The sequence below is a fragment of the Ovis canadensis genome, chromosome 3 (genome assembly GCF_042477335.2).
Source record: "Ovis canadensis isolate MfBH-ARS-UI-01 breed Bighorn chromosome 3, ARS-UI_OviCan_v2, whole genome shotgun sequence".
In the NCBI taxonomy this organism is placed as follows: domain Eukaryota; kingdom Metazoa; phylum Chordata; class Mammalia; order Artiodactyla; family Bovidae; genus Ovis; species Ovis canadensis.
Genome location: NC_091247.1, coordinates 230200376 through 230224450, shown reverse-complemented (window position 1 = coordinate 230224450; position 24075 = coordinate 230200376). Strand labels below are relative to the sequence as shown.

At 59.1% G+C, this 24075-nt stretch overlaps 1 protein-coding gene across 1 annotated transcript in view; it reads right to left on the bottom strand.

Moving 5' to 3' along the window:
- Nucleotides 1-1944: 1944 nt before the first annotated feature.
- TAFA5 (TAFA chemokine like family member 5) overlaps nt 1945-24075 on the bottom strand; it is a 180878-nt gene continuing 158747 nt past the window's right edge. Inside the window, exon 4 of the mRNA XM_069586523.1 lies at nt 1945-2859. Within this exon, the coding sequence (XP_069442624.1) occupies nt 2851-2859 (9 nt within the window). The 3' untranslated portion in view covers nt 1945-2850. The remainder of the gene's footprint in view (nt 2860-24075) is intronic.

The following is a 24075-nucleotide window of genomic DNA, read 5'->3' as shown; positions in this document are numbered from 1 at the left end:
CACACTGCCCTGCCCTCTTGGCCTCTGATGGCCAAGTCCCCCAGCTGCTTTCTGTGGTGTAGTCCCTGGCAGGTCCTTTCTGTCATGGATGCCCAGGCTGCCAACAGTGTAGGGCACACCTGGGAGGCCCTGTGGTGGCAGCTAGGCCTGCGTTCTGTCCCTCTTCCTCCCTCCCGGGATGAGCCTGGCTCTGTGCCGGAGGGCGGGGTCTCCTTCACTCCCTGGAGTGGCTCCAAGGCCAATGAAGTCTCCTCAAATCCAGCACAGACCTCGAGATGCCGACGGCCCACCCGCCAGGCTGCAGGTCCCAGAGCTGGAATTTTATCAAGAGCAGTTGCAAGCTGATGGTCACAGCCCGCCTCAATTCGGAACATGCCGGAGTCTGCTGTTTGGAGATCCGAGCGGATTTCCCTGGAAAGGGGGGGCCTTCAGACAGGGGTCTTCTGGAGCCCCGAGCAGGGTTCTGCAGCTGGGCCTGGGGGCAGGAGCAGAGCCTGACTCACAGACCCCGGTGGGGGTGAAGGCAGGTGGCTGGCAGCCTTCCCACGGGCTTGGCCGGGGATGAAGCAGTAGCTACCGGTCAGGCGCTGCTCGCCTGCCTGGGGCTGGGCGTCAGGGAGCCTCCATGGGGTCCAGAAACGCCTGGAGGGCTCTCGCCTGCACGTGGTCACGGGGCCCGCCTCCCGGGAAGGAGGCCCTGTCACCACTTGTGCCCTGAGCTCTGTCTCTGCCAGCCACGCCGGCAAAAGCCCCTCCCAGGACACCGCGGCCAGTGAACAAAAGCCGTGCTTATCAAAGGAGTTTCTCTTTATTTTCATAATTTAGCTGAATCAACACAAAGTCGAATCCTGTAAAACAAGGGGGAAAACGCTGCAACACATCAAACTCCCAGTCTCTGCCCACAGAAGGTGTCTACACCCGCTGTCGAAAGAAACAGGCGAGGGGGAGGTGGTGGGGACGCTGGCAGGCAGGGCAGAGGTGCGCCGGGCCGGGGACCCTCCCGAGGCCTCCCTCCCCACTCCTGGAGTGACTGCAGGCCGAGGAGCCTGGGGCCAGCCTGGGGCGAGGCAGCACCCCGTGGCCGCCGCCTCTGTGGTGAGAAACGCCACCCCCAGCCATCTCTTTCACCCCAGGATACACGTGCCTGTGAATCTGTGGGGACCGAAGGTAACTAAATACTCATGGACGTTGGAATGGGTCTTAAATAAATGGAGCTTCTCTCCTATCTTTAGTCTATGGGTGGCTGGAACAACTTCTATATAGTTTTTTATAACTTTTTTTTTTTAGTATCATAGACCTAGCATAGCACGCCTGTTAATTGGACTCTTAGGTAGTATACTTCAGCTGAAACTCAGGAAGATAACGGGGCCTGGCGCCGGGTGGCCGGGGGAAGGTAAACGTAACTGTCCCTTATCCGTGGGGCCTGGCGACCCCGCCTCGAAGGAGGGATGCGGGAGACGCGGGCTCGGCCCGTCCCCCACCGTCTCCGCCTTCTGGCATGAAGAGTGAGATCACAGGGGGCATCCGACTGGGGAGACGAGGTCGGCTGCCAACTGCCCTCCAGGTCTGCGAACGTGAGAGGGGTAAGAAAACAGGAAACAAAACTGGTCGGAACAGGCGTGATCCAAGGACTGGACACTCCCAGGACGGAGGCCGAGGGGGCAGACCATGCAGCCCAGAGCAAGGGAAAGGCCACCGGCCCTTCTGTGTCACCGACCAGCGTGCCTGTGCCCCCTGGCCCTCAGCCCGCTGCCCCCGAGTCCTGCCCCCTCCGCACACTGCGTGCCCCTATGTCTGGGGGTGCAGGTCCCCAACACCCACCCCAGACCCTTTGGGAGGCCCCTGTCTCGGCCTGCCTCTCAGGGACGGCTGGGGCTGCCACATGAATTGTTAAATAGGATTTTCTACAAATATACAACATATAAAAACTGTTAAATATATAACTTTCGGCTTTGCAAAATACATTTAATGATCTCTTTCAAACAAGTGTTACTTTCGCTTTCTTTAATTTGCTTTCTGGAGCTAAAGGGCGGTCAGATGGGACAGCAGTCACAGGAGACCCAACATGCTCTTGCGGATCCTGGATTGTCCCGCTATCTGAATGGGGCGGCGAGAGGCGCGTCGCACTGGTTAAAACAGAAAGTGATTTTAGTAGGAGAAGGTCCACCTAAGTACAGAGGAGCAGGTGTGCGCGGCGGGCTGTGGTCCCCGGCAGGCGCGCCCGCGGGGTCCGCGTGGGGGCATCACGGGCCACGTGTCCTCTGGCCGCGTCCTCCGGCCGCGCGGGGCGGGGGCGGGGCCCGCAGTGTTCGTGGGGCGGGGCCGCCCCGGCACGTCTCTGCCCCCGTGTACCCCCCGTCGAACCCAGGGACTCGGATGGTGAGGGCGAGTCCACGTGGAAATAGATTTTGCTCTTTGGTCTATTGGATATACTGAAAGGATAAGAAAATAAAAGCGATTCGGACAGTCTGGGGCTCGAGGAGAGGCCACGTCTGCGTCCGAGACTCAGTCCTCCCGGCACCCGGCGCTGTCCTCCACTCTCGGGCTGGCAGGGCTGCAGCCTCGTCCTCCTCCTTCTCCGAGTCCACGCCGGGAGGGCGGCCAGGCCAGGCTCCAGGGGTGCCCAGCGACGTGGCCCCGCGGTGTGTCTCCGGCCTGAGTCCTGGGGGAGGCCGGACAGACTCAGCGCGGGCTGCCGAGGGAGCAGGCTGTCCTTACAGGCTAGAGAAATGGAGCGCGGGCGGATGGCAGCGGGTAGGTGGCGTCCGCGATGGGCCGAGGACCGTGGCCGAGCTGTGGACTCTCCAGGGAGCCGGAGCCACTCCTGGGGCCCCTCTGGGGCTGTGTTTGTCAGGAGACCTAAGAAGCAGAGAGAGGAGAGCCATCAGCCTCCACACATATCAAGGGTCCCCGTCGGGAACAGCAGGAGCCCAGGGACCCCGCGAGGCTGGCTTCTCCCAGACAATGTGCTCGAAAGACGCCAGCAGACCTTCTTGCGGACAAAAACTAGTTTTCAGAGCCAAACTGGAGGAGAGAGCTATGCTTGTCCCTGCTAAGAAGTCCCTGGGAACACCCTCTCCCTCCAGGTGGGGCCCCGACTCCCACCCTTGGCCGTGACAAGGGAACATGCTGGAACTCTCAGCTGCTGGTGTGAACTGCCTGTCCTCCGCCCTGTGCTGGCCAGGTCCTTGGGTCTGGGCGGCATTGACCTGTTTCTTTAACCGTGTACACAGCAGGTGCTACATAATTGCACAGAGGAGAGCGCTGGAAACAAGGGTGCCTCACCCCCACAGAGCCCCTGGCAGGACGCAGAACTGGGGTGTGCATGCTGGTTGATGGGTGCACAGCCCCCCAGGCAGCACTGGGGCGTCTCGGGGACATGACACAACATGCCAGGTCAGCGCCATGAGGGGACAGGGGTCCCCAGCCTCTACTCTGCAGCGGGAGCGTCACGGGTAAGACAGTGGACAGAGGATAGGGATGGAGGCTTCCCCAGGGCACCCCCCCAGCCTCCCGCCCAGTGTCCACGCCCGCGCCGGGCCCACCCACTCGGCAGGACGGGGCCTCCCAGGGGCTGCAGGAGCAGGACTGGTGTGAGACCCCAGGGCTGTGGGCACGTGTCTGAGTGATACGAGGGGGCTCCACGCGCTGCTGGAGAGGGTGATGAGCACGAGCGCAGGCAGCGGGGGAGAGGCTTGGAGCCCCTCTGTCTCCGCCGACTGAGGCCCAGCCCAGGAGGGGGCGGGGAGCAGGGCTGGGGTGGGAGGCATCCTGGGCTCACTGTCCAGACTGGCACAGGGTCCTGGGGGGGGTCACTGTCCAGACCGGCACAGGGTCCTGGGGGGTCACTGTCCAGACTGGTGCAGGGTCCTGGGCTCACTGTCCAGACTGGTGCAGGGTCCTGGGGGGGTCACTGTCGGGACCGATGCAGGGTCCTGGGCTCACTGTCCAGACTGGTGCAGGGTCCTGGGGGGGTCACTGTCCAGACCGATGCAGGGTCCTGGGGGGGTCACTGTCCAGACCGGCGCAGGGTCCTGGGCTCACTGTCCAGACCGATGCAGGGTCCTGATTGCATGCTTCTCCCTATCTGACCAGCTGCCCATCAGCCCTGGGACCCTGACCCTAATCCACAGCGAGCACCCCTCCCCCAGCTCTCCCGAGTTTGACAGAGGCCCCCGTGCGTGTTGTGCTTGACACAGGAGTCCAGGAGGGGTGGTGACCCTCCACCCTCTACTCTGCTGCCCACAGCCCAGGGCAGCTGCCCCTCCCTGACCTGTCCAGTCACGTCCACGACTGAGACCATCCAGCCTGGTCACTCATGGGCTAGCTCGAGGGGCTAACCAAGAAAGGATGCTCTGAACCCACTTTTTCTTCTGTATGAATTCTTATTCGTGGATAAATGGGAAAACACTGGAGCATAAAAAGAAAATAAAAATCCACCCACGTTTCCGCACCTGAAGGTAAATATTTTGATAACATTAGTGCATTTCCTCTGCACTCTGTGACAGCTCACATACTCTGTGTTACAGCTACAATGAGGCTGGGGCTTGGCGTGAACGCTTGCGTCGTCCAACACAAGCCTGCAGCCTGTCCGGGGGGTCAGCGACCCCTGGCCACGTCCATGCTCATGCGCCAACCCCAGGACAGGTGGGCAGGGGCCGGACCGTCTCAGCGTCCCCCCCGAGCCCCACCTGGGGGGCTGCTTCTCACGTCTGCGAACTCAGACAGCAGAGGCTCCCACGCCCCATAATTCCACCGAAAAGAGGCAGGGTTTGGTTGAGGACTCGTCTTCACTCCTCGTACCGGCCAGGAGTGGAACACGCTCACCAGCGGGGTCCTGGTTACGCACCTGTCTGTGCCAGTTTGTCTGGCCGGGCTCTGCGTTTCTTCCCGATCTGAACAAGGACGTGTGTTTCGTCACCCGCAGGCCTGCAAGAGGCCCCGGCACGTGCCCCATGGGCCTGCCGCCCAGCTCGGTCCACCCGCGGACTGGCCGTGTTGTGGACCCCCAGGCTTTCTTTTCTAGGAGGGGAGCAGGGCTGGGAGTCCATTGGGGACACCTTCATGGCTTAAAGCGACTCAGTCTATATACCATCCTAGGGCTTGTCTCAGGGGGTCCCCCATCCTCAGGAGGCCCCCGCTTTCCCACACACCCCCTGGCCTCTGGCTTTTCCTGACCTTGGGCGGGCAGGTGGGTGGGGCAGGAAGGACACCAGGCCCCTGTCCGTTCCGGCCAGTCCCCCCGACACGGGCCCAGCCAGGACGGGGGAACACAGGGACCCGTCCAGCTTCCTCCCAAGCCCAGAGAGTCCCCTTCCTTCTGCCGCAGGGCCCAGGCTGCGTGGCGGAGGGAGGCAGACCCAGAACCACCAGAGGGGGGCTGCAGTCGGACAGGCAAGGCCGGGACTCAGCGGCCCAGGCCTCGGCCTGACCATCAGGAATGGACGGGCAGCCCGACGTCCTCAGAGGCTGTGTCTGTCTGGGACAAAAGGCCTGGCCCACCCAGCAGCACCCATGAGTGGGGACTGCCAGCTGGTCCCGAGGCCCAGTCATGGGGAGAGAGGCCGGGGAGTCGGGTCTGCAGCCCGGGAAGGCGGTCAGGAGCCCGGGGACCAGCTGTGGCGGGGCCAACAGGGCCCGTCTGGCCACAGAGATGCATTTCCAGGCGAGGGATTTCATGGCCGAGACCCGTCTCGGGGTCCCCGCTCAGGGCCCTGCGCTGGTCCTCACGGCGCCCAGCTGGCCCCCGTGGGCGGCGGGAGGCTGCTCTGCTGGAAAGAGGGTCCTCTGGTTTCCAGCATCCTTCCCTGGGGACAGACCCCTCGAGACAGTAGGCCAGACCCCCAGGGACCCCTGGGATCTCCTGGCGGGCTGCCCCCCCACCTGGGGACCACATGCCTGAGCTCTGGGGATGACAAACGAGAAGGGAGGCAGACCTGAGCTGGGGGCCTCAGCCCCAGGGCCCCTGCCTCCACCTGCTCAGGGACAAGCAGAGTCAGCGACCGGGACCCCAGGCTTGGTGGGACTGTGGGCTCCATTCCTCCAGGAGCTCGGGCAGCTGTCTGTCTGTCTCTGGAGGGGGGCATCCGGCCTGGGGTCCCCTCCATGTCCATGCACCTGGGGGTTGGTCTGAGCTGGCATTGTGGACCTGCTCGCATTCCCGTCTAGGTGAGTCTCTCCCATCAGCCGGGGAAGCACGTGTTCCGAGGTGATGAGTTGGTTTTTCTCAGTGTTTGGAGACTATAAAGCTTTGTTCACAAAACACAGGGACACTCTCCAGCTCCAGGAGTCCACAGAGCTGTGTTCTTGGTTCCTCTGAAAGTTCCCACTGCCTTCCAGGTCTGGATGAATCTTCTGTTCAGGAAGCTCGGGGTTCTGGTTCGAACGCCCTGAGCAAGAGGTCTTGATGAAGAGCAGAGACACGGAAACAACGACGGGGCCACAAGATGACGGCGGCGCGCGCGAGGGCTTGACCACGACGGCTGTTACCGCGGAGAAAGTACAGCCTGGGGAGAGGCTTCCGGAAAGGCTGAGCACCGGCCCTCCACACCCAGCCAGCCACGTGACCGCGGCTCTGGGACTGTTTCTTGACCTCACACATGAGGAGTGTTGTTAACTGAGCCCTGAACCCGGGAGGTCCCACACACCCGAGGAGGGAGGGACATGCTCATTCCCAGAGGGGCGCAGATGCTCAGACGTGGCCCCCTCTGCCCAGGCGTGAGGGAGGCGGCCACCTGGAGACCCAAGTCCCGCTGAAAACTCACAGCTGCGGCTGGTGCCTGGGGCAGACAGGGCAGAGACAGGACACCGCAAACGGCGGGGCTGCAGACAGAGGCCAGGGCAGCGTGCGGCCCGGGGACGCCTGGCATGAGACGGCGGGGCCCCCTCCTCGCCCGCCCCTTGGGGACCAGCCTGGCTGCCCCGATCACAGCCACTGGTCACCGCGGCTGCCCCCACAGCTGTCTGTCCCCACCCCACTGGCACTTCCCTCTGGGGCTGCTGGACACCAGGAAGGGGACAGCCATGCCGCCTCCTGATATTTACAGTCCCGAGTGGTCAGGGAGTGAAGGGCTTCGTCCCCTGGAGCCCACAGCCCCCAAAGGTCACACAGAATGCCCCAGACCAGCAGGGACACCCACGATGACACACAGCAGGCATGGCCCATGCCTCGGAATCCGTCCTGGAGACTGTGGGCTGCGGTGGTCTTGTGGGACCTTGCCGAGCCAGTTCTGAAGGGCCAGGCCTCCACGGTGCCCCTGATGAGAGAAGCCAGGGAGGGGAGGCAGCAGGCAGGGGCAGGGAACGCCTGGGTGGGCAGCTCTGTCCCTGCCCTGCAGCCTCAGCACATTGCCCCTCATGCCTACGAAGCAGTGTGGGGTAGACACCCCCGCTTCCGCGTCAGGGGATGCAGACCGCCGCTCTGCACATCACGTCCCCAGGGCACCCCCGGGCCCGGGTCTGGGGCCCCAGCCGACGGGGAGAAGCTGGGTCTGACCTCAGGGCCCCCTCTCCAGCTACCCTCACACCTTGGCCCCTGGCCACGCCTGCCCTCCTGGGCTCAGCACCGGCCGCGGGTCTCCCCTCCTGGGGTCTCTGGCTAACAAAGCTGCTGTGTGGCCTCAATCACCCCAAGCCGCTGGCCTTCCACGGCGGGGGGAGGCAGGCCCCACCTCTGGCCGGGCTGGTCAAGAACTGGCAAAGGACCGGAGGGCGGCCAGCACCCAGCCCGAGGCAGGAATGTGAGTGAACTGGACAGTCAGCTCGTCTGGGTCTCAGCAGCCTTCCCCCACATAGCAGACCCTGCGCGTTGGTGGAGAGGAGCCGATTCAGCACCCACTCACCAGGGCGGGGATGCTGCACCGGTCAGTGGAACCAGCCCTCGGGGGACAAGTGATGTGAGCGTGTGTGTGTGTGCGTGTGTGTGAGTGTGTGCGTGTGCGTGCGTGTGTGTGTGCGTGTGTGTGTGTGCGTGTGTGTGTGTGAAACGCCGCGCGGGGCTGATTGCTGGCGTGGGCGTCCCAGTGGAACAACGAGACGGAGAAGACGTGAGAGGCAGCGCTTATAACACACCAGGGGCTCCTGGGGCCACTGCCTACCTCGCTCCCCGCACCAGTCCTGCAGGCCGTCTCCCCAGGAGGCGGTGAGTGCCTGGCCTCAGGCAGAGGGAGGCGCAGACAGAGGCCTCCACTCCGCCTGGGGAGGCCGGGGCCCCGGCCACATCCTGCTCAGCTGCTGCCCAGCTCCTGCAGGGGTGCCCCCCCTGGATGGGGCCCGCAGGCTGAGACGGTGGGTGGACCCCCGCCCCAGCCCCCTCCAGCTCCGCACTGGGCGGTCCTTGACCTCCCCACCTGCTCAGCTGCCCCCAGCAGGGCTGGATCGGCTTTTCCGAAGGGCGGCTGGACCCAGGCCGAGTCCTCAGGGGGACACGTGTCAGCAGAGGGTGTGGCGGCCCCGCCAGGCGGCTGTCAGTCAGGGGAGCGTGGGGAGCAGGCCGAGGATCCGGCCACACCCTTTCTGGCTCAAATATCTAACCACATCCATCTGTTAAAAGGAGCTTCACTGAGGGACAGCTCACAGCCGAGGTGCCCTTTGACGGGGTCAAGTCTGTGGTTTGGTCCGTTCAGAGCCGGGTAGCCATCACCACGGTCAGCTTGCAACACTTGCCAACATTCCCCAGAGTACACCCGTCAGCAGTGACCCCCACCCCCATCCCATCCCAGGGAGCCCCCAGGAGAGGGGTTCTGCGTCACGGGGCAGGTGTATCTAACTTTCTGAGCAACCGCCAGCCCGTTGTCCAAAGGCGCTGACACGTGCATCTCTGACTCTCTTGATGACGCATTGCCCAGCACTTTCCAGAAAGGCTGGCGAATTCACATGCCTCCCAGCATCCTTTGTGAGGCTTCAGAGTGAAGCTGAAGAAGATGGGACCCAGCCCGGGAGCCCCGGGAGCCGCGCCCGTCTGCGCTGTGACCCCTGGGATGGAGAACCTCTCCTCACTCGTTCCGTCCACATTTCATGCTTTAGGAAGGTTCCGCCCCAAGCTGCGATTCTCCCCGTCTGCCTGCTACCCACTCCCGGGCTGGGAACCAGTTCCCGCCGGGCAGGCCCCCAGGCCCACCTTCACTGGCCTCAGTTCTCGTGGAGGGGAGCCTGACTTTCAGAAGCTTGGGGTATCGGGGCTGCCCCTGAGGATGGCCCAGTGTCAGCCTCCCGGTCACCAGGTGACCTCAGCTGTGAAACGGGTGACGGCAGCCCACGGGGACCCTGGGGACCCCGGGTGTGCTCAGAACAGCATCAGGGGCGTCCGCCATCATCGCTGCTGGTCACTGATCGTGCTCAGGCTGCTGGACCTTCAGCGTCCTTTTTCCTCCTGAACTCAAATGCCCACCTGGACCGGCCTTCGGCCAGCTCATGGTTTCCGGTGTCTTGTTTTATTCTGTAATCCATAGGAAATTTAATTTGGGATGAGGGTGAGGTAAGGACCCCTCTTGAATCTCCCCCAAATATAAAGCGGGTGTTCTCAGCACCCGCTGTCGTGGGCTGCCCCTTCCCCCGGCTCCCCTGTCCGTGGCACCGACATCTGGCTTCGTGCTGGCCACGTGGTCTGGTCCTTGGATCAGAAAGAGCGTCGGAAGAGTGAACATCCTCGTGGGTGGTAACTGGATCCTGGGAACTTCATGGAGCAGCGTCCTCTATGGACTCACGAGCTGGGTGAGTGGCAGAACCAGGCTGCAGCCACACTGCCCAGCGCTGGTCCACTCGCAAAGCTTCTTTACCCCTGTGTCCCTCCCCCACGGGAGGGGGACACTGGGGCACGTCCCAGAGCCCTGTTCCACACTGTGGCTGAGTCCCAGCCGACATGAGACGTGAAATCATTCTGTGATGTTCCAGAAAAGTCTCATCGGAGATTTGATTGAAACTGTATTAAATCTAAACACCAAGTTGGAAAGGACAACGCCATAATATTTAGACAATCCCTGCCTTATCAAAGTGCGTGACATCTTTCTTTTCATCTCTGCGAGTCTCTGTAAGTTTCCCATGGTGAGGCTTCGTCATGATCTTTGTAGGTGTTTCTTTTTACAAGACTCATTCCCCGTTGTTTCGTGTTTGCTCCTGCCGTTGATGGAGCTCTCCTCTCTTTCACTTTCATTTATTAACTGTCATGAAACCATTACGCTTTCTACACATAGCTGCTTGGAGGTAAGAACACAAAGGCTCTTTTCCAGTCTCTCCTCCACGAGCCAGTGGGCATGTTTCTTCCTTAAAGCTGCCTACACACGTCACCTACTGTTTTCACCTCCTAAATGACCCATGTTTAAGCGACTGCTGACTCTGTGCCCCAGGCCTCAGGACTGATGAGCCTTTATTAGCCTCGTCTGGGGTCGGCAAACTCACGCTACCATGGGCCAGTTAGTGTACATTTTCAACTTTGCAGGTTGTAAGGTCTCTCTGCAAAGACTCAGCTTTGCCATTGCAGTGCGAACAAATCCCAAGATGATCAGTTCAGTTCAGTCACTCAGTCGTGTCCGACTCTTTGTGACCCCATGAATCGCAGCACGCCAGGCCTCCCTGTCCATCACCATCTCCCGGAGTTCACTCAGACTCACGTCCATCGAGTCCGTGATGCCATCCAGCCATCTCATCCTTGGTCGTCCCCTTCTCCTCCTGCCCCCAATCCCTCCCAGCATCAGAGTCTTTTCCAGTGAGTCAACTCTTCCCATGAGGTGGCCAAAGTACTGGAGCTTCAGCTTTAGCATCATTCCTTCCAAAGAAATCCCAGGGCTGATCTCCTTCAGAATGGACTGGTTGGATCTCCTCCCTAGACGATATATAGGTGAATAAGCCAGGCTGTGTGCCAATAAAACTTTATTTACAAAAATAGGTAGGGGGCCGGATTTGACCAGCAGGTGGTAGTCAGCTGACCTCTGATCTAGACCAGAGCTTGTTCCAGTCTGTGACAGTTTAAGTTGCAAGTAGAGGAACTTCTATGCTCCTAATTGGTCTAATTTAACAAATTCTTTAATTCGTTTTCAAGGCACTAAGGTGATCCTCCAGAGTTTAGGAAGTACCTGTTCACTTTCTGTAAGTAATAGTGATTGCATTTTCTCATATCAAATGGTTTTGTGAGTGCCTTTGCCAGAACTTCCAAAAAGTAATCAGTCCTGGGGGGCTGTAGGCCAGCCTCATGACAGCCGCCGGCCCTCGGCCCAGTAGGCCCGGGTGGGGCCCACGTGCAGTGCAGCGTCAGCCCTGGCTCCAGGGGGACCCTGGGTTCTGGGAGGGCCCGCCTTCTCCTCCAGGTTACCCTGGAGGGCTGCAAACATCGCTCCTGTGACATCTTTCCTGAGGAATAAATACAGGGTTTGACTGCTGTCTTTTTCCACATCTTCTGAATTAGAACACGTGTTATATTTGATCTCCTGACAGAGCTTGTTGTCCTACCTGACTCTGAAATATTAAAGTGTATTTGCATCTCATATAAATCTACTGTGTGGTGGACTGTTCTCGGTTCTTTTGAAGGCCTGGAGAAATCAGCCGGCTGTCATCTAATGTCAGTGCCAGCGTAAAATCACCCAATCACCACTCACCCCAGGGGCAGGGATCCCCCGAGAAGCCTGTGCGCACCGGAAACAATGCTGGCTCCCAGAGGGCCTCAGGCATTGGCTAAAGGAGCTCAGTGCTTGGCAGGGCACCCAGCCCACATCACAGACTCAAAACTCTCTACCGAACAAAAGGACTCTCTGCGAACTTTAACTGTGGGGACCTTTCTGGCATCAGGGTTTCACCAGCCCCTAAAATGAACAGGGTCATTTACTGCATCTTCCAATCTGGGGAAGAGACACATATGTGCAGAACGCTTTCAAGAACATGCCAGTTAAAACATCTGGAACCTTTACTGGAAAACAGTAACCTTTGGTTACTCTTGTTAATCCCCCTGCCCCCAGAATACGATGTATTTAATCAGATTTCCATGGGTCGTGATGAGCGGCCCAGCTATGCACATGCTCCTGAATAATCTGAGGCCCCATTACAGGCTGATTTTTCTTTCCCCCTTTCAGGTTCATGTTCTAACTTTTAAAAAACCTACATGACAGAAGTAAAATGCATTTTTATAGTTTTGCCAGAGATGCAACGATCAATCCCCTGCCTTAAAAAAATCATTAATATTTCTTTTTCATCTTTACAGGTGTTCTCCTCTCGTTTTGAAGGTGGCTTTTTCTATAGCTTGGGTTCTTCATTTTTGTTCTGAGCTAAAAAATAAAGGTATTTAAGCCACAGTGTGTTGACGAGTCCATCTTCCCTGTGCCCACAGGTGCCCTGTGCTGGCCTCATCCTAAATGAGATTTAGCAATAACTCAGACGTGCACACTGTATCGTCCAGCAAGTGCTGGCCCCACATAATGCTGTTCACGTTCTCACTGTCTCAACCCTTACAGCAGCCCTGGCGGGGCTTCCCTGTGGCTCAGATGGTAAAGAATCTGCCCGCCAATGCAGGAGTCCCTGGTGCAATCCCTGGGTCAGGAAGATTCCTTGCAGGAGGGAATGGCCACCCACTCCAGTGTTCCTGCCTGGAGAATCCCATGGACAGAGGAGCCTGGTGGGCACAGTCGCATCAGGAGTCCCGGAAGGACTGGACAAAACTGAGCGACTAACACTTTGACACTTTCCGAGCAGCCCTAGGAATCAGAGAATAGCATTTTGCCCATTTTTATATATGCAGAAATGGAAACGCAGAGAGCAAGGCCACGCACTCTGAGTTAAGCAGATCAGGCTGCTCTGCCAGGGAACTGAGCGGGAAGACTGACCTCACACTTCAAATGAGTCAGTTCTTCCCATCAGGTGGCCAAAGTATTGGAGTTTCAGCTTCAACATCAGTCCTTCCAATGAATATTCAGGACTGATTTCTTTTGGGATGGACTGGTTGGATCTTCTTGCAGTCCAAGGGACTCTCAAGAGTCTTCTCCAACACCACGGTTCAAAAGCATCAATTCTTCGGCACTCAGCCTTCTTCATAGTCCAACTCTCACATGACTACTGGAAAAACCATAGCCTTGACTAGATGGACCTTTGTTGGCAAAGTAATGTCTCTGCTTTTTAATATGCTCTCTAGGTTGGTCATAACTTTCCTTCCAAGAAGTAAGCGTCTTTTAATTTCATGACTGCAGTCACCATCTGCAGTGATCTTGGAGCCCCCCAAAATAAAGTCTGCCACTGTTTCCACTGTTTCTCCATCTGTTCGCCATGAAATGATGGGACCGGATGCCGTGATCTTTGTTTTCTGAATGTTGAGATTTAAGCCAGCTTTTTCACTCCTCTTTCACTTTCATCAAAAGGCTCTTTAGTTCTTCTTCACTTTCTGCCATAAGAGTGGTGTCATCTGCATATCTGAGGTTATTGATAATTCTCCCGGTAACCTTGATTCCAGCTTATGCTTCTTCCAGCCCAGTGTTTCTCATGATGTTGCTTTCTATAAGCTTATGTTAATCAGCACATACAGGTTCCTGTGACACTCCCACTAGTCTGAACTATAGTGAGTCATTTTTTGTCAGTAATGCTATGCACATACGTGTCAATATATGGCGCCATATTGTTCCACTTTAACCATTTTACGTGGACTTACCAGATGGCTCAGACAGTAAGGAATCTGCCGGCAATGGAGGCGACCAAGGTTCACCCCTGGATGGGGAAGATTCCTGGAGAAGAGGATGGCTACCCAGCCCAGTATTCTTGCTTGGATAATCCCATGGACAGAGGAGCCTGGCGGGCTACATTCCATGGAGTCACAAGAGTCAGACGTGACTGAGTGACTAGCTCATTCCACCTACTGACTTCTCTTCCGCTTCATTTGCCTCGTGTCTTTATTATTTGCTTTTAAACGTTTGCTTGTAGGCGTGCCCTTAGAATGAGCACATATTGGACTCTTAGAAACACCCTGGTGAGCCTCTGCCTTTACAGAAGGGACTAACCCATTCACACCTATTGTCGCCCCCCAGGCTGCAGATCTGTCTCGGGTAGCATGCTCCGCACAGTCTCTCTGCTCCTTTCCAGGTTCTTTTCCTTACACACAGCCTCACTTGCTTTTCCTTCCACGTTGGTTTAGAAGAAATCATGTTCTTGTTTCTCCTAGTGGCGGCCTTGATGGTAATCAAGTGCACTTTTAATGATTAAGCCATTTCCTCGTGATGGATGTCCCTTCTTCCCACAAAGAGACACTCAGTGACTTTTCCTCTGCAGCTGCCTTCCTGCAGCTGCTGTCAAATTAATCAGAAGTTACAAATCAGTTTATTATTACACAAAAATATTCTTCATCATATATGGAGTACATTAAATAACAGTGTTGTCAATTTTGTGTTCAATTGTGTAACCACCATCATAGGAATAATTTATATCTAAAATGTAGTTAATTGGCATCCAGTCACCACTGACCTTCCTACCTACGACCTATGGCCTTTACAGTCATCAGCCACTCATTCATATTTCTTTGACGGGTTCCAGGGCATCTTTTATTGACTCTTTCAGGAGTGGTACACCTCTAAATTCTTGCAAATTTAAAACTGTCCTTTTTACTTCCTTTGTCCCAAACCACAATCAGAGATAGAGCTGAAGTCACACGTAAAGGGGGCCACAGAGGATGAGATGGCTGGATGCACCACTGACTCAATGGACATGAGTTTGAGCAAACTCTGGGAGATGTGAAGGACAGGGAAGCCTGGGGCGCTGCAGTCCACGGGGTCGCAGAGAGTCGGACGTGACTGGGTGACTAAACAACAGCAACGCATAGAGCAAGCTATTTTTCGCCGAAGCCTTGGAGCTGGCGCTCCTTGTCCCTCTGGTTCTGGGTCTCGTAGGCTCAGAGGCGGCCTCTCTGTGCCTGTGGAGGGGGGTCCGTGGGCTTTTCCTACAGTGTTTTTCTCTCCGATACGACCTGGCAGATTAGAGACTTCCCCTTCACTCTACCAAGTCCAGATACTGCCATGGATGGCCGAGGTCCAGATGCTTTTGCTCTGCCTTAATTCGGGGCTCCGCAAAGCTTCTTGACAACCCTCTCTTCTCACCTGCACCTGGCCTTCTTCGCGCCATGTGGCTTCCCCCAAGGGCATCCACTGCCACAGGCTGGGTTTCCGTCCTCTGTCCTCATAAATTCCCTCTCTTTGGCTTAATTTCCTGCATCTCCTCTGAAGTGTCTCTTGGTTTGAGATGGGGCCACGCCCCTGAGCTGGCCCTCTGCGGCGACACTCTGTCCTCCGCAGCTTCTGTGCACATCTAAGTCCACTCTGATGCCTTGGGTCCCTTTGTGCTCAGCCGCTACTTAGTCCTGCAAACTTTTGGGTGCTTGCCTGCGTTTCATCCCAGGCTGCCATTTCCTCCAAGCTCTTTGCTCCTGGGTCACAGAGGTCACAGCCTCTTGTATCTGTTTGATGCCAACAAGCAGATGGTTCCCAGAAGCCTCACATTTACTGCAGAGCCTATTTCCAGAGCTAATCTGCCTTTAAGTCTCCAGAAAGCATTCCCTTCCACAGAGAGCTGGCGTTCTTTTACAGCCTTCTGTTTATATTTTAGATGTGATGCTTTTAAGATTCCTTTTTAAACAGGCAGAGGCTGATCCCACCTGGGAATGTCTCAGCGGGCTTGGGATGAGCAAGTTTGATTCTCTCAATTCTTGGGGTTGTGGGAGGCCCCGCCTGCCCCAGAAGGTTGGGGTGATATGCAGAGACCCTGAATCTTTGTTGGACCCCAAAGGCACCTCCGGGGGGGGGGGCCTGTTCCCACCTGGGAGGCCAGGTTTTCTGTCTAAACGGCAGACTTTTGAGAAGGAAGGATGGAGGGGACATTACAGCCTTGTGTTGGGCAGGCTTCTCCTGCCCCAGACGACAGGCTCTTCTGGTTAACTGTGCCCCCGCCAGGGGCCTCATCTGCCCGCTGGCATCTTCTGGTCCTGCTGCTGGAGCCATGTACTCACAGAGGGAAGCTTCCCCCCGCCCCCGCTTCCCCGCCCCTGGTGGGCAGGCTCCACCTCTGCCCGCTTGTTTTGTGACCGCAGCAGGGTCTCTAGGTCCAAGGTGAGGTCCAAGCGTGAGGAAGAGACCCCAGGCTCCATACCTGGGGGTGGCCTTCTCCGTTATCTCCCTTTCCCCACACCCCAGGACCTGCGAGGTGGGCCGGGGGCGTGCTCCCCTCCCACAGCTGAGGAAGCTGAGGCTCACGGAGGGGCAAGTGGCTTCTGCAAGGCCGCCTGGGCATCACACCTGTCACGCCTGCAGGCGGAGGGAGGGGGTACGGACCTGTCTGGCCATGGCCCCAGAACAGGGCTGGACAGAACAGGGGGGCTTGGGAGGTGTGTTCCCACACGGATCCAGGTGAGCCTGAGCTCACACTCTGGCTCAGGGGGTGACGAGGGGCGAGAAGACTCAGGGGCAGGACCGCAGGGAAGACAATGGTGCCAGCCCAGCAGCTGCGCCACCCTGTGGGCCTGTCCAATGCGGAGCTGGCATTTACAGTGATCTAGATTGAGACACAAATCCTTCTAGTTCATTTTTCAAGGCCGATCTTCAACACACATCTGTGCCAAATGTCGTATTTCACGCCCACTGCGGCGCCCAGAAGCCATCAGAGCTGCCACGTGGGTGGCGGGGCCGGCGGGGGACGGGGGTCACACCTGGCCGCAGCGAGAGGGCAGAGCCGGAAGACATGACCACAGGGCAAGGTTTGGGGCGACTAGACCCCGGGCACGAGGGTCAGGCCGGGGCGGGCAGAGTGGATGCCAGGGGCCTGCCATTCTGCATCGGAACCAGAGCCGCGCTGGGTTAGGAAGAAGGTCAGCACCCTGATGACTTCTGCTGTGCTCACGCTGACTTAAGTTCCGTCTTGAATATATGATCTGACTTTTCACAGAACAGTAAAGAAGGATCAGGCTTACCTTTGTCTTTTATGAAAAAAATAAATCACCAGGCAATGAAATGCCATGTGTAAGATTACAAGGACATCGTAAACCAGCAGGAAAAAACCGTGTTTTTGATGACTTTGCCAGTATTTCTGCCCAATTAGTTCATGAAACGTGGAAATGACAAACAATATTAATTCAAGCAGCTCTTCTGGGAACTGGGGATGACTCTGAACTTCATCCATCCTTATCGAAAGCTCACGTGGACAAGATGAGAACTTGCGCACTTGCAGGACCTCAGGGTAGAGGGCCAGGGGGAGGTGGAAGGCCCTGGGCAGCTGTGGCCAGCGTGCAGGCCGGCTGAAACGGGCAGTGTGCTGGGAGAGATGCCTGCTCACTCTAGAACAGCTGTCCCGATCATCAAGAGGGCTCTCTGCAGGTTCCTCTGTGGGGATGCACACTCTCAGGCTTCCCTAAGGATCGCAGAGATCTGCGAGTCTTTGGAATTCTCAGATTCCCGCCCCCACATCCATCTGAGTGGTGGGACTCGGGTACCTGGCCAGTGCCCGCTGCCCCCATCCCCGCCCCAGGTTCTACAGACAGTATTCTCATCCGTTTGGCCAGCAGCTACTTGACCTCACATTCCAAGCACCGGCCATCCCTGCAGCCCCTGAAGCTGCCCTTCCAGGGGTTCCTAAGGGGTGCCTGCTGACGCCCTGAGATCTGGGGGCCATGAGTGCTGTGCCCCAGTGTCCAACACAGAGCCCACAGGGACGTAGGGCAGAGGGGAGGAGGCACTGGCGATACTGCGAACTGATCATGTGACCCAGCGGCCTGTGCGGTGCGAGGGGAGGGCCACCCCAGGGCCGGCTGAGTGGGTGGAGCTCAGCTGGCCCCGACCCTGGCCCACTGCTCTCTAGCAGGCCACCTGTCAGCTCTGTGGGGTCAGGAGCACCCAGCCCCACGAGGTGGCCCGTCCAGCGCCTGCTGGCTCTTTCCACTGGACACACTTACTCCCGTTTCGACCCTTACCACTGAAGCATTCAAAATCGAAGAACAACTGTTCTGAAGAACACGGAGGCTCGCAGCACAGTTACGGTAAAGAGCCACCCACAGGAAACACCCCCATCTCAGAGCGCGCCAGGAGTGCCCAGGAAACACGCTGGGCTGGTCAGACCTGCTCTCTGGCTTGGGCGCGTTTCCGCTGAGGACATGAAGCCTATCAGTGCTCGCGATGCGATCGTGCCGGGCCGCCATCTACGTTCGTGTTTACACACGGAATCTATTAAAATGTCCCGCTATTATCGCTGTGATGAATAGCAGTGATTCGAATGAACGCAGAATGGATTGCAGACAGGGATCGGAGTCACGACGGGGTATTTCTCATTGTTTGGCAGAAGGAAGAATAGGTGAGGCGCAGGCACCATCTGCTTGTCTTTTGACAGGTTAACCCCAGACCTCCTGCATGAAGGCCTCTCCCCCTTGGGAGGGTGTCTTGTGCACGGTGAGGAGGGCTGCAGCCTGACCTCCCTGCTGGGCAGCTGGGTCTGCACGGACCCCAATCTCCCCCTCCACCCCTGTCTCTCTGCTCCAGCACCTCCCAAGACGCAGCGAGGCATCTGGACCCAGGACCAGGTCAGAGGGTGCCCAGCGGGTGCTTCTCGGAAACAGAAGACACAGGGAGCAGGCCCAGGTGCTGCTGAGTCCTCAGGAGGAACCCTGCCTGCCAGACAGTGCCCTGGGGCCGGTGAGCCCTCCCACCGAGCAACTTGCCTGCTGGGGCTGCACTGGGCGGGGTGGGGGGGGGAGGTGGGGCGCGGCAGACGAGAAGCCCCCAGGGCTGGGAGGTCCAGGAAGAGCCCTTGGCACACAGGGCAGGTGGGGCCTCTCGGGGTCCCAGAACACGCGCCTGGAGGACCAATAGGAATTCAGGATGGCCCACCTGGAAAGACGGCCCAAAGGCGGCTCACTGCGGCCTCTGCTCGGCAAGGCCACTTGTCACCCTGCTCCCGGCTCAGATATCAGCTTCGCTTCATTCATTCTTGGAAGAGCAGCGGGAAGGTGGTGATAGAGGATGGGATGGTTGGATGGCATCACTGACTCCATGGACGTGAGTTTGAGCAAGCTTCGGGAGTTGGTGATAGACAGGGAAGCCTGGCGTGCTGCAGTCCATGGGGTCGCAGAGAGACACACACGACTGAGCGACCGAACGGCAACAAGGCTCAGCGACAAGTGCTTCCAACTGCTGGGCCGGCCCGCTTGGGAGCAGAGAGGAACATGGCGTCACCAGCCGTCTGCAGGAGCCCTGGCCGGGACAGGCCCGTCTGTGGAAGCCCACACCCAGCAGGCGGCTGGCACCCGGACGCCCTGGGTCGTGAGACAGGCCAAGCGTGTGTTCCTCCGTGAAGGGGACGGAGTGCACTGTTCCCAGGGCCCCGGGTGGGCTGACCTGGGCCGACGGTGGACGGATGGCCAGACAGTGGGGGAGAAGGCCTTCAGCTGTGAAGGGAGCGTGGCCTGCGGGATGCCGGTTGGGGGACTGAGGCACCGCAAGCAACGCCCCCCAAAGCCCTGGCCCCGGGGAGGCAAGGCCCTGCCACCTCGACCGGGGAAGGAGCCCCCTCCCCAGGGAAGGAGGGATGGACTCACACGGGAGACAGCAAAGCGGGGCAACGCCCGCAGGCACTGCGGCTCGTCAGAAAGGCGGCGGGAGTCCCTGGGTGCCCAGGGGCCCGGGGAGCCTGGGAGGGTCAGGGGGCCCTGGGGACGAGACGGAAACCCAGAGCCCTGCTGGGCTGCACTGTGGGGCGAAAGAGAAGGCACGCCGCTCCCCCCCACCCCAGGGAGGCTGGGGATGGGGCGAAGGGCGCAGTGCAGGCCCCCAGACCCTGAACCGCATCCTTCACCCAACGCGGGGTCAGCCACCCAGAGCCGGATGTCACCTGCCAGGACCTCTGGGCTCCCCTCCAGGACCACGGCCGCCACCTTCCCTGCCCGGGGGCCTCCACGGTGCCCCCACGGGGATGCTGCCCACCTTGTGCTCAGTGAGTCTTGGTCCTTCTCATCTGGGTGCGGCCAGGCCTGCTGGGTGCGGCCGGGAGGGGTCAGGATGGGGTCACCCGTCCCGCCGACACTCACCTCTCCTCCCTCCCCTTGCGCCCGGCGTGTGCCTCTGGGCCTCCTCCTGGGCACCACAGAAGTCTCCCTGCTGCATCCTGGGATGGCTTCCCTTCAGGCTTTCCTGGGGAATCCTCACGGCGCTCCACTGCCTGACTCCTGTGCCTGCGGCGTCGCCCCGCAGCTTTCTGGAAGCATCTTCGGCGTGGCCCACACTGTCCTCCACGGAGGAGCCCTCTTGGGGCCTGTCTGGCCACTGTGGATTGTGCTGAGGATGCATGGTGTCCCGGGGTCCCTTCATCCTTCACCTCATCCCCGTGGACCACTTCGTCCACAGCCTCCGGAGGACGGGGCTCCCGGAGCAGGGAGCGGGCCCACGGCTCCTGAACCCGGGAGGACGTCCCGGTTACGGACTCCAGGCTGGCGGCCCCCGCCCCACCCGTGAACTCGGGGCAGGCGTGGAGATCCACTGGGTCCCCGCTCGGGAAGGTCTGGGCCGCTGTTTTCCAGCTCCGAGCGTGTCAGCTGAGAAGGCAGATCCACTCTGATGTCTCCATCTTTGTAAGTGACCTATTTTTTCCCTCTGAGTTTTCAGGATGCTGTTTTCATCTCCACGGGCCTGAGATGTCACGCTGACACGCCTCGGGACGGGGCTTTCTTCACTCATTTCCGGCCGGCGGTGAGTCCCTGCACACAGGAAACCCAGGCTTTGAGTCCTGGGAATTTCTTTAGAAAACACTTCTTTGATACTCCGTCTTCGTTTGTCTCTATTTTTGGATCTTATAGTCTCTAGACCCCCTGAATCGATCTTCTAATGTTTTTTTTTTCTTTCGTACTTCCACCTTCTTTTTTTTTTTTTTTTTAAGTTCTCCTCCTGGCTTTATGAGACCTCTTCAATTTTATGTCCCACACATTTGCCAGAGTTTTAACAAATTGTGTTACACAGACACACACTCATACAGGTAGGTGCTGTCTGCAAAGACAGATACACACATCACGTGGCTTGTGCAGGTATGTGACCCCCACACCTCACAGCTCTTGAAATATGTTGTGTTTCCAGGAAGCTCCAGCCTCATACAGACAGCAGCTGCCGCGGGCGTGGTGGGGGGCGAGTGCCCTTGGCCGCGAGCCTGGCGGGCTCACTGGGCACCGCGTGTCTGAGCTGCCTCCTCTCCGTGGCCTGGGCGCTCGTCTCCTCTGAGCCCCTCGGCCCCGCCCTCAGCTTCTGTGTGTCTGTTCTCTCTCTCCTCCCACCAGTGAGGATCCTTCCATTTGAACTCAGACAGGTGGATGGGGCCGTCACAGGGGGCCTTGGGCCCCAGCTCACAGCACTCAAGCTTCTGCACTGGGCTTGGCAGGCTGGTGGGTGGCATAGGGCACCCCCCACAAAGCTCTTGTCCATCTGGAATGTCAGAATACGACCTTCAGAACTGGGTCTTTAAGATGGAGCGAGTTAAGGTCTTTGGGATGAAATCACCTGTCAGGGAGGGCGGGCCCCACATGTGATCCTGGCGTTTCTACAGGAGGAAAGAGGGGCGCTCAGATGCCCAGAGAGGAGCTGGCGCCTTCGTGGGGGATGTGGCCTCAGCCCGGGAGCCCCCAGGGCCGCAGGCAAACCTCAAGGTTGGCAGGACCCTTGACCTTGAACCTGTGGCCTCCCTGCTGTGAGGGAAGTTCTCTGTGGCTGTGGGTCACCCAGCGCGGTCACCGGTCACAGCAGTCGTGGGAAGCCGGGACCCCGGGTTTGCAGGAAAGAGGCCCCACGCCCCGCCCACACCCCTGGGAGTGGGCGGGTCTCACATCTCGGGACGTTCCTCCACACTCGGCACTGGCCTCCCGGGGCCCAGAGGGGCGCAGCTCTCAGTCCGACGGGCGTGAGCCTCTGGAGGTCCAGGCTCCCGCAGGGCGCACAGCTGCTGGGTCGGGTGCCTCCATTTCACAGGTGGGGGGCCTTGCGTCCTGGCCCCTGAGGCCGGGGGTCCGAGGGCAGGCCCGGCCAGTGGCTCCTCGGGGGTTCAGCACCCCCGGGACCCCGAGGTCACAGGCCTGCCCCGCTTGGCTTTGCAGCCGCACCGAGCCAGGGATCCGTGGCCCCGCTCCGAGCTGGGGAGCAGCACCCCCTGCCCCGAGCTGGGAAACTGCGCCCCCGCCAGGTGGACTGTGCCCCCGCCCCGAGCCGGGGAGCCGCGCCCCCACCTGATGGACTGTTTCCCTGCCCTGCGTCCCTGTCCACCCAGGCATCTCCAGGGCACCCAAGTGGGAAGCGTGCCTTCTGCTCTCTATCACGGTGAGGTGAGCCTGGTACGGGCAGCTGCACAGTGCCCCCTGAATGCCCTTTGAGAGCCTGAGCCCCTGTGAGTCCAACCCTGATGGGGGGCGGCACACAGACCCTGGCTGACGAGAGGCCTGGGCCGCCGCTGTCCTGGACAGCAGGCCACGGCCAGTCCATCTCAGGAACCTCAGTGGGGGCCATGCTAGACACACACGAGTCCCTTGGGTACACTTTGCATCCAAAGATGCAGAGGCTTCCAGGCTGACGCTGGACTTTCCGAGGACTACCCCCTGGTATGTCAGAAAAAGAGAGATGTGTGGTACTAGGTTGAGGGGGTGCTGAGCCCAAGGGGGTGGCCTGAACAAGGCTGGCCATCACTGGGATGGTGAGGATAGAAACCGGAAGGGCTCCCTGCCCCCACACGAGGCCAGCTCCTCAGTCCTGGGCCACGGCCGTGGAGGCTGGATGCTCAGCGTGGATGAGTGACAGCGGGCGATCCCGGCCGGGATGCCTGGGGGTCAGCGTGCGGGGTGCGCTGGCCGGAGAGCCTGGCTGCCCGGCCCAGTGACGGCCAGCTCACGACAAGATGAGGGATGCGAGGAGATGACCCATAGGCCACTGGGCACCTCTCCTGGTGTCTAGGGGAGCACCCTGGGCACCTGTCCATGCCTCAGCACCATGCACTCCGGGCCTGGGACACCTGGGCTCAGGCAGAATTCGGGCGTCCAGGCTGGCTCCTAGGAAAGTGTTCTTGGTGTCACAAGTTTCCACGAAATCCAAGGTCCTGAGCAGACTGCACAGACCCCCCACCCCCGGCCAAGAATGCCCCTCACCCTCCAGAGCATGGCGTCCATGCAGAACAGGATTAAAACGCAGAGCTTAATCGCCGATTTGATAGACGAGTTCAACTAGCCGGCCTGTCCTGGTCTAGGAGGCGCTTGTTACAAGGCTCATGTTCAATACGGAGACACCACCCGTGGTGGACGGAGCGTGGGTCACATCGCCCTGGGCGCCACCAACACCCAGGCGCTGCCTCAGCCACTCGTGTTCGCACGGAAGCCACGAGTGGGCGGGGTGCTCACGCCCACTGGCCCCAGCCTCTGCCCACCCCTTCCGCCAGCCCAGTCAGCTGCTGTCAGCGGCTGTTTGGTGGCCAAGGAGAGGATGCTGCTTGTGACCTTGGGGAGGGCCCGCGATGTTCACCTTGCCCGGTGTGGACCAACATCACAGAGCAGAGACAGATCGCTAAGGGAGCCCCTGAGACAGGGATCACGGGGGCCCCAGAAGCCAGGCTCCCCCACCCGGTGTACCCCCAGGATGCCGGGTCCCCAAGTCGCCATGGCAACTGGCCCTGGTACCCGTGTAGCCTCACCCAGGGGCCCTGTGTGCATGTCACCAAGCAGCTCTCACCCTCAAGATGGGGATGCACCCAAACATTTCTATTCTATTTCTTCCTCCTTCTTTTAATGCCGATCGTGAGCCACTAAATTAATTTCGCGACCCACTAATGGGGTGATGACCTGCACTTTGCAAGGCGGTGATCCAGGAAATGCAGGCATCAGCGTGCACCCAGGGCCTGGGTTCTGCTAATCAATTAATCAGTTGATCACAAGCAACTACCTAAGACCTGAATGGGGGATGGGGATGGTGAGACCCCCCCAAGGCTCGTGCCTGCCCTTGGCTCGCTCACAGTTTGCTGGGGACACGGAGAAGGGAGCAGCCACGGCCACGTGGAGAAGGAGCTGGGGCATGTCCAGGTGGGGGTGGGGGGTGGCCACCTGCGGACACAGCCCAGCTGCAGGGT